We start from the raw sequence: 13422 nt of genomic DNA, 5'->3' as shown, positions 1-13422 counted from the left end.
GCTGACACCTTTAATGGATTCTTCTCTGTAGACGTCAATATTTTTAGTTGATAATAAATACACTCTCCAGGTACTGAGAAATTTGGCAAGCTTGGGGCAAATTCCGCTGAATGGATGATATCTTCCAGTCGTTTATGTAGATATTTTGTCCCAAGTATTGACACAGGTGTTACCTTTTTGCCCCCATTCACAGCAACATCCTTTAACACACACTTTTACAAAACATGATTTCTCAAGTAATTCATCTTTATTAATGATTCTTTTGAACACTCCCCCAGCACACACAGATTTCATATCCTAAGAGATGAATCCTTGGCAGAAGCTGGAAGTAAAAAGTAGAGCTCAACTAAACCCCATCCCGGCTTATTTTAATGCAGCTACTAATGATAATATCTGGTTAACACATGACAGATGCGGCACAAGTGCTAAAGCTGGGTGCGACCCAGGAGAGCAGGCCTAAACGGGGGCTCTCCTATCACACCGACCCCTCCGAAGTAGCTCCGTGGACCTCCATCCGTGGTAGCACAGCGGTATTGCCACGGAGCTCTTCAAACATGCCACTGTTCGGGCCACTGCCCCACAGACCCAGATCCCACAGCTATTGGAATGGGGCCTGCCAACCAGCCTCGTAGTCTCCCAAGGGATTCTGGGCCAGATCACCTTGGTCCTCCAGGGCCGTTCCTCCACTGCTCCTAAAGCTACGGGATGCAGGTACACAGTGATTCAGATAATAGAGAAGAGGGAGGTGAATCAGGAGTGGTCCTGCTGCCGCCACATTTTCTCTGCACCCCGGTGGTTGTGTTGTTACCGTGGGCCAGGACTGAGCGCATAGCAGGTGCTCCAGAGAACGGGAAGAGCAGAGGGTGGTCCTGCCACACAGCCTGTGAACACTCTCCATGACACGCTCAGAATGTCATCCTTTAAAACATTTAATTAAGCAACTCCTGTATGGTCATCATAAAAATGAAATTTGTTGAGGGTTACAGAATCCTAATTAGAAGTAAAAAAGGAAAAAAATTTCACAAAAACTCTGCTTAAGCCTGTCATAAGTCCTGCACTCTATTCTGAACATTTATTTTGAAAACAGTCCTCAAAATGCACATCCCCAGAACCCTCAAAATGAGGTATCATTTTGCCTCCTTCTATAAGCCTACGATCATCTTTCTCACTCCAAGTTCTGAAGTCTGCAGAACCACACTGGCGAAGAATAGTAAGAGCACATGTGGGCGCCCAGCCGCACGCACCCTGCTGCCCCATAAAGCAGTGGGGGCTGTGCCAGAGCCAGTCAGGGGAGCGGCATGGGCTGGTGCTTTACCTGCTCGGAATTCAGTTCCGAGGCTGTGAGTTGAACTCTGTGCAAATGTTCTGGATGACCTTGGGGACAAATCTGTGCAGGTTGTCAAACTCATCTACAAAGAAGGAGTGGTCGCTGGCAGGGTGAGTGGCTATGACTTCCAGCTCGTCCTGGGCAGCCCATGCGATACCTATCGCGTAGGTGATCACTCCTGTGGGGACAAAGTTTAGATGAAACCAGTGTGCCCAAGAAGAGGTACTACGAATGAACACTTGCCTTTCTGTTGCTCTGTTGGCTCTTGTGTTGGGATGCAAACAAATTCAAAATCAGAAATGTTCCCCAAAGCATAAACATCTGCTATACACCAACAGTAACAGAGTTGATGTAGTTGCTATCTCATAGGAGTTTATAATCTTTGAGAGGAAGAAAACACAGACAAAATGGAGCAAATAAATAAGATTTTCATGTCCACGGGCAGTAGAAGGGATGATATTTTGGGACAAGTGAAACTTGATGCCATGCAGATGACATCACAATGCACATGCCTGCTCTACCTGTGTGTAGAGCCAAACAAAATCTCAGAGAGTTTTTATTTACTTATTTTAAAAAAGATTTTATTTTTTAAAAAGGAATCTCCATACCCAATGTGGGGCTCCAACTCACAACCCTGAAATCAAGAGTCTCATGCTCCCCTGGCTGAGCCAGCCAGGCTCCCCTCAGTTTTATTTTATTTTATAAATTTTTTAAAGATTTATTTATTTTATGGGGAGGAGGGGCAGAGGGAGAGAGAAACTCTAAGCAGACTCCACGCTGAGCACAGAGTCCAATATGGGGCTCGATCTCATGACCCGGAGATCATCACCTGAGCTGAAACCGAGTTGGACGCTTAACCGACTGCACCACCCAGGCTCCCCTCCCCTCAGTTTTAAATGCATCAAAAGTCAGTTCAAGATCTTCCTAACCTAAAACAGTGGAGTCGAATTACTTTAGGCTTGAAGGTGACTTTACAAGCCATAAAATGCAATCTCATTCCCAGTGTAGAAACCCTTGCACAAGGACCTGGAGAGAGGGTGACCCAGCATCTGCTCCATCACTGACATGAAGAAAGGTTTTCAAGATAAGGGAGTGACCAGCAGTGCTGAATGCTGCAGGAGGTCACCTCACCAGAAGGTCACATGAGATTAAAACAAAGTGCTCGCTGGATTTAGAAAAAAACCAAGACATTGGTAGCTTGGTGAGAGCAGTTTCAGGGGCATAGATGCCAAAGGAACCAAATGAACTGCTGTGCGTTGAGAGTGAAAAAGGCAATGAAGATGTGGATGCACAGCACATAGAGCTAACCCTTTCCGGAAGTTTGGCTGTAAAGAGAAAGGGAAGGGGAGCCGAATGTGGTGTCAGAGAGAGTTTGTTTTTGTTCTTTCCGGAGGGATCCAGCACGTCTAGATGCAAATGGGAAAGGGTGCAGGGGGACCAAAGGTGGAGGACTGCAGTGGGGAGCAAGAGGCCCCAGGGAGGAGAGGAGACTCAGAGACTAGGCATCTATTCTCATGGGGAAGCTGGGAGACTGGTGGGTGGTTCTTGATTGGGGCTGGGGACGGCTGGCCAGCAGGGGCTTGACCTTACTCTACAAAGGCCTGTTCTCATGCCTGGCATGGGAGGCTGGCAGAGTGGGGTCAGCTACATGGCCATGAAACAGAGGGAAGAGCCGGGCTGTGGCCTTCCTGCCCAGCCACCCGTGGCAGCCCATGCCGCCACGTCCAGCATCTCCCCAGTGCCCTGTTATGCTGATCGGAGAGCAATCCACACCTCACATGGTTCTGGCCCGAAGCTGCTTTTCAACTGTGGCTCATTAAGCTGCATTTAAGCTGCCAGTCCCTTCTCTTGCCTCACCAGTGTCTTTTCCCTGCATATTGTCTACATTGTTGTCTACGAACATGAGCATTGGGCTTAAACATGCTGCCCAGCGGCAGTGGGAACAGATTTGCTGCAGAACATGGCTTAGATGGACTAAGCCCTCATTTTTGCACAAAGATTGAAAGGCTGCCCCCCAATAAAGACAACACAAATGGTATTCGAAATTTAGCTTTTCAGATCCTCGAGTCCACCCTCGTGGGAACCTTCTCCTAGCAATTCTGACAGATGGTCAGCCAGCCCTGCTGTGGACACTTCTAGGGACACAATGCTCATTGTCTCCATGTAATTGCATCTATTGGTCCTAGTTCTTTAAAGCTTCCCAGGACATCTCCCTCAGTCTTCACTTCTGCTGAGGAGGCCAAGGATAGCCTTTGGGTGAGGCCAATGGAAGTCCACTTAGAAAAATAAGTAAGAGTGGGGCTGAACGTGAGCTGGAGACAGATGTTTGGACATAGCAGGACAGCCCTGGGCTTGTAGTCAAGAGCTGGCCCACCAGGCTCTGCCCACTCACTTTGGAACTTTTGAGTAGGTTCCTTCTGAGCCTTCAGCCATCTTCACTCTGCTGACATGAGCCCAAGGGATGCTGTGACTGCTGGCACGCAGGCCATCCCCCGTCTTGCCGTTGTGAGTCTGCCCCACAGGCTCTACGAGGGTAAGTCACTGCTTGAACCTGCTGTCTGCTTACTCTGGTTTCCAGAAAGCAGAACTGCTGGTCCATTAAGGCTTGTTTTTACCCCTCCTTGTTTAGGGAAGGATTCAAAGCAGCTTTAAAGAATACTGAAAATCCTGCAAACTAACAAATTAAATGCAGGCACAGAAGGGAGCAACCCTGGCCCCAAGTGAGTCTTGTACACTAACACTTATCTGTGGGTCTTGGGTGTTCACTGACAACTTGGTTTACTTTTATTATTGTTACTATTATTATTATCACTTAGGGGTTTTCATCAGGTTGTTTGTATTTTCATGGTATTTTATGGTACTTTTGAAAATGGTGATTAAACATTGATTCTGTGGAAAAAGGTGTCAAATGTGACTGATTTTCTAAGCATTTACAAAAATATTTTTGCTCATTTTTCATGGTTTTAAACTTTCTGTTGCTCTCTTACAAATTTTTACTTGGAAATATCTCTTTAAATACTTTGGATGAAAATTTCTTTGAGGTCTCCTCAAAACCCCCATCTGGCTAGCAGTTGCTTACAAAAAAGAGTACTTTTCTTTTAAAACACTAGTTTTCTTCAAATTTCTAACACAATTTGGTGGTCTTCGGTAGAGATTACAATAATGAGTCAAATTCCTTTTTAGTGTGTTACACCTTCATGTGTAAGGCCTCAGAGTGCCGGACGTGAAGGAGAGGGTTGATGTTCCCAGTCATCTGTAGGCCTGGGGTTTGCCACGACACTTTGGAAACCACCTTGGGGCTCCCTGCCTTTCTCCTTTGCTGCTCAGCAAGGCTGGTCGTGTTTAACAACACCCCTAATGTGTTCCCTGTGGTTTTGAGCATTTTATTACATGGTAGACAAAACCAGTGCCTAAAAAGACAGCCCCTTCCTTGTCCCACTGGCCCACCAGGCCCCAGAGATGCTCAGCAAGACCAACTTACCCTTGTGATGGGCAACCATGGCCGGTATTCGGACGTCATCGTAGGACCTCCCATCAGTGATGAGGATCATTAACTTCCTCTTGTTGGGCTTGGACTTCTTGAAGAGCTGTTCCAGGGCATAGTTTATGGCAGCCCCGGTGCTGGTCCCACCGCTCCAGTAGCCCACCCTATTGATGGCATTCAGGATGTCGGACTTGGTGGTGTAATCGTCAAACCCGAATTCCAGACGCTGCTCGTAGGTGTACTGCACTACCCCGATCCGCGTGTCTGTTTCTGAAATCTCAAACGCTTTGCTGATGTTGGCCACAAACTGGAGAACTGTGCGGAAGTTGCCCGTCCCCACGCTGCTGGAGCCGTCGATGACAAAGCCGATGTCGGCTGAGTTCCAGCAGGTCTTGCTGCAGGCCAGGCGGTCAGTGTCACAGACCCGCTTCAGCAGGGGCTGCACGGTCTTGTGGAGGCTGAACCAGCTCTGCACACTGAGTGAGTAGAAGCCGTTTGTTCTGCACACCGCCTGCAAGACAGAGGGGAGGGGTACTCGCCAGCTCGGGTGTCGAGTTCTCCAGGCGGTCACTGTGACCCCGACTGCCGGGGCAGGCGAAGAAAGAAGCAGACAGACTCTTGTTTTCTGCACTCTTCTTCCTACAGCTCTTTCTCTACCTCGGTCCACTCACTCAGATGCCCACTGGGGTCACCCCTGGACTCCCTCCTACTCCCTTGGCTGGGTCTCCGCTTTAGGGGAGAGCCATCAGTGAGGCAAATCCTTCAAGAGAGAGGTGAATCACTGGTTTCAGCGTCATATTTATGCCTCTCTAGGCCCCTTGGTCCATTTGTACGGGCAGCTGTCCATGAGATTGGCACTGGTGGGCACCAGCATCTGAGAGGATTAAAGAAAGCTTTTGTTCTGATCAGGAAAACAAGACACATGAGAAATAGCTACAGGAGTGTTTCCAGAGCGGCCCTGTGCCCAGCAGCAAGGAGTCCCACACATACGTCAGGAATCACACTAGGTGTTCTTGAGACATTCTCTCATAAACCCCCATCCTAACCCTACAAGGCAGATCTAACCCCCCTTCATGAAGGAGCAAATGGAGGGCCAGCTGTGAAGGGACATCCTTGAGTCCCCGAGACTGGAACACAAATCTCTCTGCCTTCAAAACCCCAGCTCTGTCCTCCAGACAACCCTGCCTCCAGACAAATGAATATTTATTGACTTGTGCCCAAGTTTATTCCAGAAAAAACTCAACGCAGCTGCAAATAACCATGGATCAACCTGGCCCGTGTGCTCCTGGAAGGGACCAGGGTTGTGTTCCTAAAGTAAAGCATTTTCTCCTTGCCGCTGTCTCTCCGGGGGTCACAGGGACAGTCACAGACCTGGTGACTATACATGAAGTTGTAGAACTGACAATTTATTTTAAAACAAGAAATGACTTTAAAATGTCCTAGGAAATATTTTTAATGGGTTGCAAAAACCTAAAAGGGGTTTATAAATCTTTCCATAGCCTAGGTGGTATTTGAGATGAGTGTCCCGGCTGAGCTGAGTTCTAGCCAATGGACAGAGTTGGGGGAGTCCCACCAGGCACTGGCTGAGGTCATGGAGGGAGAAGGCGGTGGTGCTGGGCATGGGCAGGAGACACTGGGCGTGTCAGGACCACACTCCAGAGGGCCTCAAGAGGAATGGGGGACAATGAAGGGTTTGGGGCAGGGGCCCCATAAAACTGGAAGAGCTCATCATCAACATGAGTGGGCTTCACTGTGAAATGTACACCAAACTGGGGAGCCCAGACAGGGAGACAGACCAGAGGTAGAGTGCTAGCTTGCCCTAGGGAGGTGGCCCTGGGAGTTGATGAGGTGTCTTGGGATGACTCTGGGCCTCTGGCACAGCTGTGGGGCCCTTCATGTGAAGTCTAGAGGAGGAACGAATTTGGTGGGAAAGATGGTACACTTAGCTTTTTACATGTCAGATTTAAGGTTCTTCAGCTCATCAGGTGGAGAAAAGCCAGTCCGCTGGAGCAGATGGCTACAGAGCTCAGGAGAGACCAGGGACGGGGAGAGGATGAGGGTGTCTGCTGCTGAGGAGGGAAGGGGGGAGCTGGGGCATGCGGGGGCTCTCCAGGGAGAAAAAGCCCAGTGAGAGCGGAGGAGAGGGCCAAGAACCGAGTCCGGGGAAGTCTACATTTAGGGTGCAAGACAGGAAAGAGGAGAGAGCCGATGAAATAAGAGCCACATTGGGTCCTGGAAGTCAAGGGGGATGAGAATTTCAAGGATGATCGAGTGGTCAGCAGCTTGGCAGGGTGCCAGAGGTTGAGCCCTATCAGATCTGGAAACAGACTATTAAAGCTGGAAAGGCATCAAAGCCACGTCAGGACAAGGCATCCTCTTTCTTCTCTTCCTCCCTCCCTCCCTTTCTTTTCCAGGCTGGGGCCTTTTCTTTGGAGGCAGGTTTTTTGTGGAGCCCCACTGTGTAACACATACAAAAGGTGAGCTGCTCTTCTGCAGGGGGTGCAGAGGCCTGGGTCCCCATCTGTCCTTCCCCCATCTGCTGCTAGCTCTCTCTACAGAACCCAGGAGGAGGGTTTGAAAACCTGATCTCCCTGACCTGAGCCATTGCCTTCCTTTTCTTGTTTATAGGGTCGTTTAATTTGCAGTGTGTGTGTGTGTGTGTGTGTGTGTGTGTGTGTGTGTGTGTGTGTGCATGCACATGTGGGTAAGCAAGTATATGCTTGCCTGTGTGCGTGCTCATGAGAAGCCCTGCTGGGCTGCCTGGTGGAGGTGCGCTGGGGAGCCTCTATCTGAGACCTCAGGGACACCGCTTCTCCTGAGGTGCTGTTGTTGGCCTCAGTTCACCAGGGCAGTGGGGGGTCTTGCTCTGAGAGGGCAATTCCAGCCCCTCACTTAGTAGGCCCTCACTGGAGGCTTCCCTGCCTAGACGTAAGCTCAATACCCGTTTGAAGGCCCGAGAACAGTCTCGATGGCTGTTACAGCTATGCGAAGTGCAGCGGATGCTGGTGTTGGGCAGGTCCCTGGGGCGGTTCCGTACCTTATTCAAGAAGTTGGGCTCCGTCACATACTGCTTCTCATTCTCAGTGGCACCTTCCACGGTGATGAAGAAAATGTTGATTCCTGACTCTCTTGCGAACCTCGAAGGCTCCTCCACCTTGTCTGTGGGCCAGCCGTCCACAATCACCACGGCCACGTTGGGAGCACTGCCTCTGTTCCCATTAGCTTTGGAAAAGAAGTTCTTGGTCATGTAGGAGATGGCCCGACCTGGAAGAAACCGAGAACTTGTGCTTGGAGCGACTGTGATCACACGGCTTGGAAATAGAGGCAAGATCCCAGCGGCTTCCAGAGGGCCAGAGAAACACTCTCATGCCCACCCTTTGAGTGTTTGTTTCTCTTTTTTACTTTTTTAAAACCACATGAACTATTTTGAGGTGTACAGTTCAGTGGTCTTACACACATTCACATTGGTGTACAACCATCACCACCATCCATTTCCCTCCCCCATTTCACTTTAGGCCTTTCACTTCTAATTCTCTATTATTAAAAAAAAAAAAAAAGAGTCTTAGGGACCAGCAAACAGATGAGAAAGGCTTCCACGGGAATAAGAAGGTCCCTTCTTTGCCTGGGTGCTGGAAGTGCACAAAGCTCTTTCTGGGAGCATGGGGTAGGAGGGGCTGGCCTGGAGGGGCAGGAGCCTCTCCTTAACCTCCTGCAGCTGGGGCTTGGACAGCCTGGGGCTCCAGGGGCTGTGTGGTGTGGACGGCTGTATTCCAGGTGCAGTGGCATCTTCTGTCCAGTTCCATGGGAGGGGCACGGGTCCGGCTGGTCAGGGAAGCACAGTACTCACTGAGAACTGAGGGACTGCATTCCAGCCCTGGCTGTGAGGACCCAGGCAGGCCACTCCGGATTTCCATTTCAGCAGAAAGCCACGGCTGGGAGGTGTAACAGAGCCACGAACATAGCTTTCCAAAGCACTTGTTTCACACTGTCTAGGACCTCAGGAGTTTCTCAGTGAAGGAGGGGGACCGACTGTCCCAGTTTACTGGGCCCCTCCCAGTGTAAGTGTTGAAACCCCATATGCTCCGGGGTAAATTGGGATGACCAGGTCACTGTAGAGTTAGCATAATTGCATATAAGAAGATAGGGCTCTTACCCCAGGCTCTATGGACCACTGTGGGGCATGGGAGGGATGGTATATCCACAAATCCCCTGAAATTATACACAATATTTTGTGTATATAAGTATTTATTTAGGTAGAAGAGTAGCTTTCAGGAGATTCTCAAAGCAGTCCTCAATCTAAATAAAATCAATCTGAAGTCTTAAGACTTTAGGACTAATGTCATTATACTCAATGCTTTTTGGTTTTGGCCAGGGTCCTGGCTCCACTAGCTAGTGTAATCTTACCTGGTAAATGACAGGATCAAATAGTTACATTTGTAAGAGCTGGAGAAATGGCTTGGAGACCCCATGTGATCGGGTTGCACAGAGCACAGCTGCTAAGGGGAAACAGGCGCTGAGAAGAGAACTGCCTTCACAGCCAAGGGATAATGTCCCTGAAGGCCCAAGGCACCCAGCAGGCCCCTCTGGCTGAATGTTGGATGCCTGTAAACAGAGCACACCCCTGGCCTCACCCAATCTTAAATCTGGAGGTCATGGTCCATTAGTGCTCAACCCCAGATCCCATCCACCTTCCAGCATGTCTTGAAAGCTGAGGCCAGAAATCCGAAAATCACATTGTTGGGACTCCCTTGCAGCTACAGCCCTGGATTTGTGCTAATTTCATGAATCAATGCACACACATGAGATTTAGAAGAGGGAAGCAAGGCAGAGACCGTATGTACTTTTGACTCTGCTATTTCTGCTGCTGAGCATCTGTAGGGTACTTGACTTCTCTGGGTGGTGCTAGAGGAACCTATGTCTGGTCTCTAGCTTTGTTGCTGTTGGGGTGGGAGGGTGCAGAACATGCATTTTGTGGGTGTGAATGGAAAAGGCGAGGCCTGGTTTGGGGGCTGACGGCTGTAGCAGAAGCCCTCTGATTGTGGGGGCTTCCTGGCTGAGTCAGATTCCCAAAGAGGCTGTGCTGGCAGAATTGAGAATGCAATTTCCTGATCTTGGAAGAGACAGCAGCTCCTTGGAGGTCCAGGTTCTGCAGGAAGCCGTCAGAAGTCATCTCTCAAAGTTCAGCCTCGAGCTCATTCTTCAGCCTTTTGATTATTCTCAAAACCATTTAGTACCTAGGAATAAATCCCTCTCTGCTTCAACTGCTGAAATGGATCCTGTTCTCTGAACCCAAACCCTGATCAGTACAGGGCAGAAACAGAATATGCTGTCCCCTAAAAAAGGTATATGATTTTATTAAGACACCACTCTAATCCCGTCAAGGATATAGGGTATCTTCTGAAGTTTCAGTCTTATTCCATGATACATTACTGGAATGTCATTGATCTAAGTATTCAATCAAAAACAAATCAGAAATCAACTCTATCATGTTTAAAATGAGGTGATATTGATTTGGGGTCCTGGATAGCAGTGACTTGGCCAATGTTTGGTTAGCATTTTTCAAAGCCTCTTCATTTTCAAGATACTACTATACTGGTCTACAGAGATGTACACTGTATCATATTTACAGTAACTTCAAAGAGGTTTCTTCAAAGGCAGGTCTGTGTGCACTCCATGCCAAGCCACCGCAGCTCACTTCTCCATTTCTTTGGATGTTGATGATACAAAGAGGTTTCCTGAGAGGTAGACAACCCTCCCAGTGCCCCCAAAGCCAGACCATCATTTATGAATTGGTACGTTGGCATAGGCTCACTGGCAGCCTTTGAGCTTGGTTAGTGTGAAACTGTTTCCCAGTGGCTGGTTAGCTCCTGGTGAACTGATAAAATGGTTTCTGGACCTGCCCCATGCCGGCTAGACTCGGACTTCTGGTAAACCCGCCACCCCACCTCCTAGCCACCAAGACTCGGACATCTCAGGAGACTCAGCTTGAAACAAAGAAGCTATCTCTCTCTGTACAGTTGTCACTATAACAGGAGCTCACTGGAAGAAGATCCCCAAGGGACGCTGTGAAGCTTTCTGAATGGAATTGGTTATAACATTTAATGTTACATAGTTGATGACTTGTCAGTCAACCAGGAAACAGTTATAAGAGCAGTCCTGCTTCTCCCAAAGAAAGCTGCCAACCCGAGGAACCAGACATGCTGGAACTCTCCAGCATACGTGTGATAATGATTCTTGCCCCTAAATTCGATGATATTTTAGAAAAAATACAAATATTATGTGAGTCATTTCTTGATGGATTATTATTATTTTTTCACACAGAGGGAGAACCGTGGAAGCAAAATAGAATGATGTGAATTCGGATCGCATACCTGCGTTAGAAAGTCCTCCTCTCTGGGTGATTTTCTCTATGGCCGTCTTCAGATCCTGGGAATTCATGTGAGTCCTGAGGTTAAATTGGGCAGCAGGGTTGTCTCTGAAGAGTGAGAATTGGAGAAATAAAAATCAGCTGGGAAGTTATTATCTTTGGAGGAAAGCAGAAATCAGAGTCGATTCTTTTATATACAAATAGAATGGAAGCCGCTTCAGAGCCTTAAGCTGCATTTTATAAAATGTCCCACTGTGGACAGAAGTAATGGTCAGATGGGAGGGCTGGGGTCCTCCTCAGTGTGTGTAGAGAAAAGTAGTCTGTTCCAGGCCTCAGGGTTCTAGTTTTGATTGTGCTGCTTCCTTGCTGTGTGACCTTGGGAAGTCACTTAACTTCTCTGGGCTTCAGTTTCCTCATCTAGGTAAAAGCAAAGATCACAGCATTCACACTGCTAAAAAACAGGACGAACTGTCAAGTGGGATTTTGCAAATGTCACCATGTCCCCAGGTTGCCCCAGACCCTCCTCTCCAGGGAGAAAATTCTAGCCGATAGCCGCTCCCTGGGTTACCCCTACACTGGAATTGCATCTTAACTGTGGCGTCTAGGAGAAGACATCCCTTCATTTTCTCATTTTATGGTTCCTGTGACTGGGTGAGAATATTCACATCTTACCCAAAAGGTTAACCTCTATTAACCAAAAGGTTGGCTGGAGAGGAGGTGGAGTAAATTAAGTAGAAAAACAGAATGAGAATCCTTTTCTACAGAGGAGTCTCTGCGGGTAAGCTGGGCAGATAGGCACGGGAGCAGCCGAGCAGAGGGTGTGGATGCATATTATGACCAGGTGGTACGGGGGCTGGGAGGGAGGGGGGCTTTGTCAGGTGTGTGTGTGCTCTCATACCCATGATGAAGTGGGGATGCACAGTAAAAGCACATCTCACATAGCACTGACACTTAGCCATTGGCAAGGCTTCAAGCAAGTGTGACCTCTAAGGTCCCACAGGACCCCGCACTCCAGAAGAGCCTGCACTTGGTTCCATGCTCTGATGCTGCCATCTTGAAATCCTTAATGTTTGAAGCTAGGGCTCTGCAAATTATGTAGCAGGTCATACCTGCAGGCGACTAAGCCTTTGAGGGGAGGGAAAAGACTTCTTTAAAAAAGTAGACTCCACGCCCAGTGTGGAGCCCGAAGTGAGGCTTGAACTCACAACCCTGAGATCAAGACCTGAGCTGAGATTAAGAGTCGGCTGCTTCACTGACTGAGCCATCCAGGTGCCCCCCCCCAACTTTTTTTTTTTTTTTTTTTTAGGGCAAAGACTTTTAAAAGCAGCCTTTCCACAAACACCAGGAATAGGTCTTAGGAGAAGCAGCTTTAGGCGGTTTATGTGGGAATTCCAAGGGGACTTATAGCGGATTCTTAGCAAGTCCTTGGGGGGACCTGGCAGGGTGGTCACCAGGAAGCCAGTTCCCTAGGACTGACAGGAGACATCCTCTGCCTCTCTCCCTGCTTCCCTCCCCTGCTCCATCCCTATTTTCCAACTTTTCTAACTATCTCCAGGTGATCAATCTCTGTTGGAGGAGAACTCCTGGAGGCTGGAAGTGTGACCTTCTGTTCTCCCCTTTATTAGTAAATATGACGGACACAGGCTGGTTCTTAGACAAAACCAAAATGAAATGCCCAGCAGGCATGCTTATCTCTGTGAGAGGGGATGGGAGACTGGGAGGACCAGCTCCCTTTGGGGAAGACAAGGGAAGTTTAAAAGAAGCTCAGGGAGAAGGGCGTTGGGGCCAAACCCAGCCAGATGAAGTGCCACCAGATGAAAACCAAGGATTCGACAGAAACAAACAACAATAATGACAAAGCCAACTGCAGAATGAGCAAACGTGGGCATGTTAGCCAAGTCCAACCTTCCTCTCAACCTGTGTGCGGGGTGAAGCCTCTTGAACTGGGGCCACAGTAACACAACCCCTGTGCAGGTCACACAGAGGAATCACACAGAGAAGGAGCTCTATCGCTCAAAGGCTTTCAGGTTTATATTCTTTACAGATCAATATCAGCGAATGCTGAACTTGCCCCCTAGCCATCAAGACTCAGAATGTGGGCTCCATCTTTACTTGCTCATCCTAGCGCCTGTGAGTCCTGTCAGTAACATCTTGTAAGTCCCTCCGTCCAAGATCACTTGCTTTTATCCCTCCTCCGTATGCCTGCAGCGACCCTCTGAGTTCAGGCACCCTACTTCTTGCTGT

At 48.7% G+C, this 13422-nt stretch overlaps 1 protein-coding gene across 3 annotated transcripts in view; it reads right to left on the bottom strand.

The window, feature by feature from the left end:
* Positions 1 to 237: 237 nt before the first annotated feature.
* VIT (vitrin) overlaps positions 238 to 13422 on the bottom strand; it is a 101422-nt gene continuing 88237 nt past the window's right edge. For all 3 annotated transcript variants that reach the window (XM_027620445.2, XM_027620446.2, XM_027620447.2), the window contains 4 exons: positions 11183 to 11286; positions 7849 to 8075; positions 4809 to 5322; positions 238 to 1505 (listed from right to left, as the gene is read on the bottom strand). In XM_027620445.2, the coding sequence (XP_027476246.2) occupies positions 1327 to 1505; positions 4809 to 5322; positions 7849 to 8075; positions 11183 to 11286 (1024 nt within the window). In that variant the 3' untranslated portion in view covers positions 238 to 1326. The remainder of the gene's footprint in view (positions 1506 to 4808; positions 5323 to 7848; positions 8076 to 11182; positions 11287 to 13422) is intronic.

The sequence above is a fragment of the Zalophus californianus genome, chromosome 8 (assembly GCF_009762305.2).
Source record: "Zalophus californianus isolate mZalCal1 chromosome 8, mZalCal1.pri.v2, whole genome shotgun sequence".
Taxonomy (NCBI): Eukaryota; Metazoa; Chordata; class Mammalia; order Carnivora; family Otariidae; genus Zalophus; species Zalophus californianus.
Note: the sequence above shows the minus strand (reverse complement) of the source record. Positions and strands in the feature narration are given on the sequence as shown.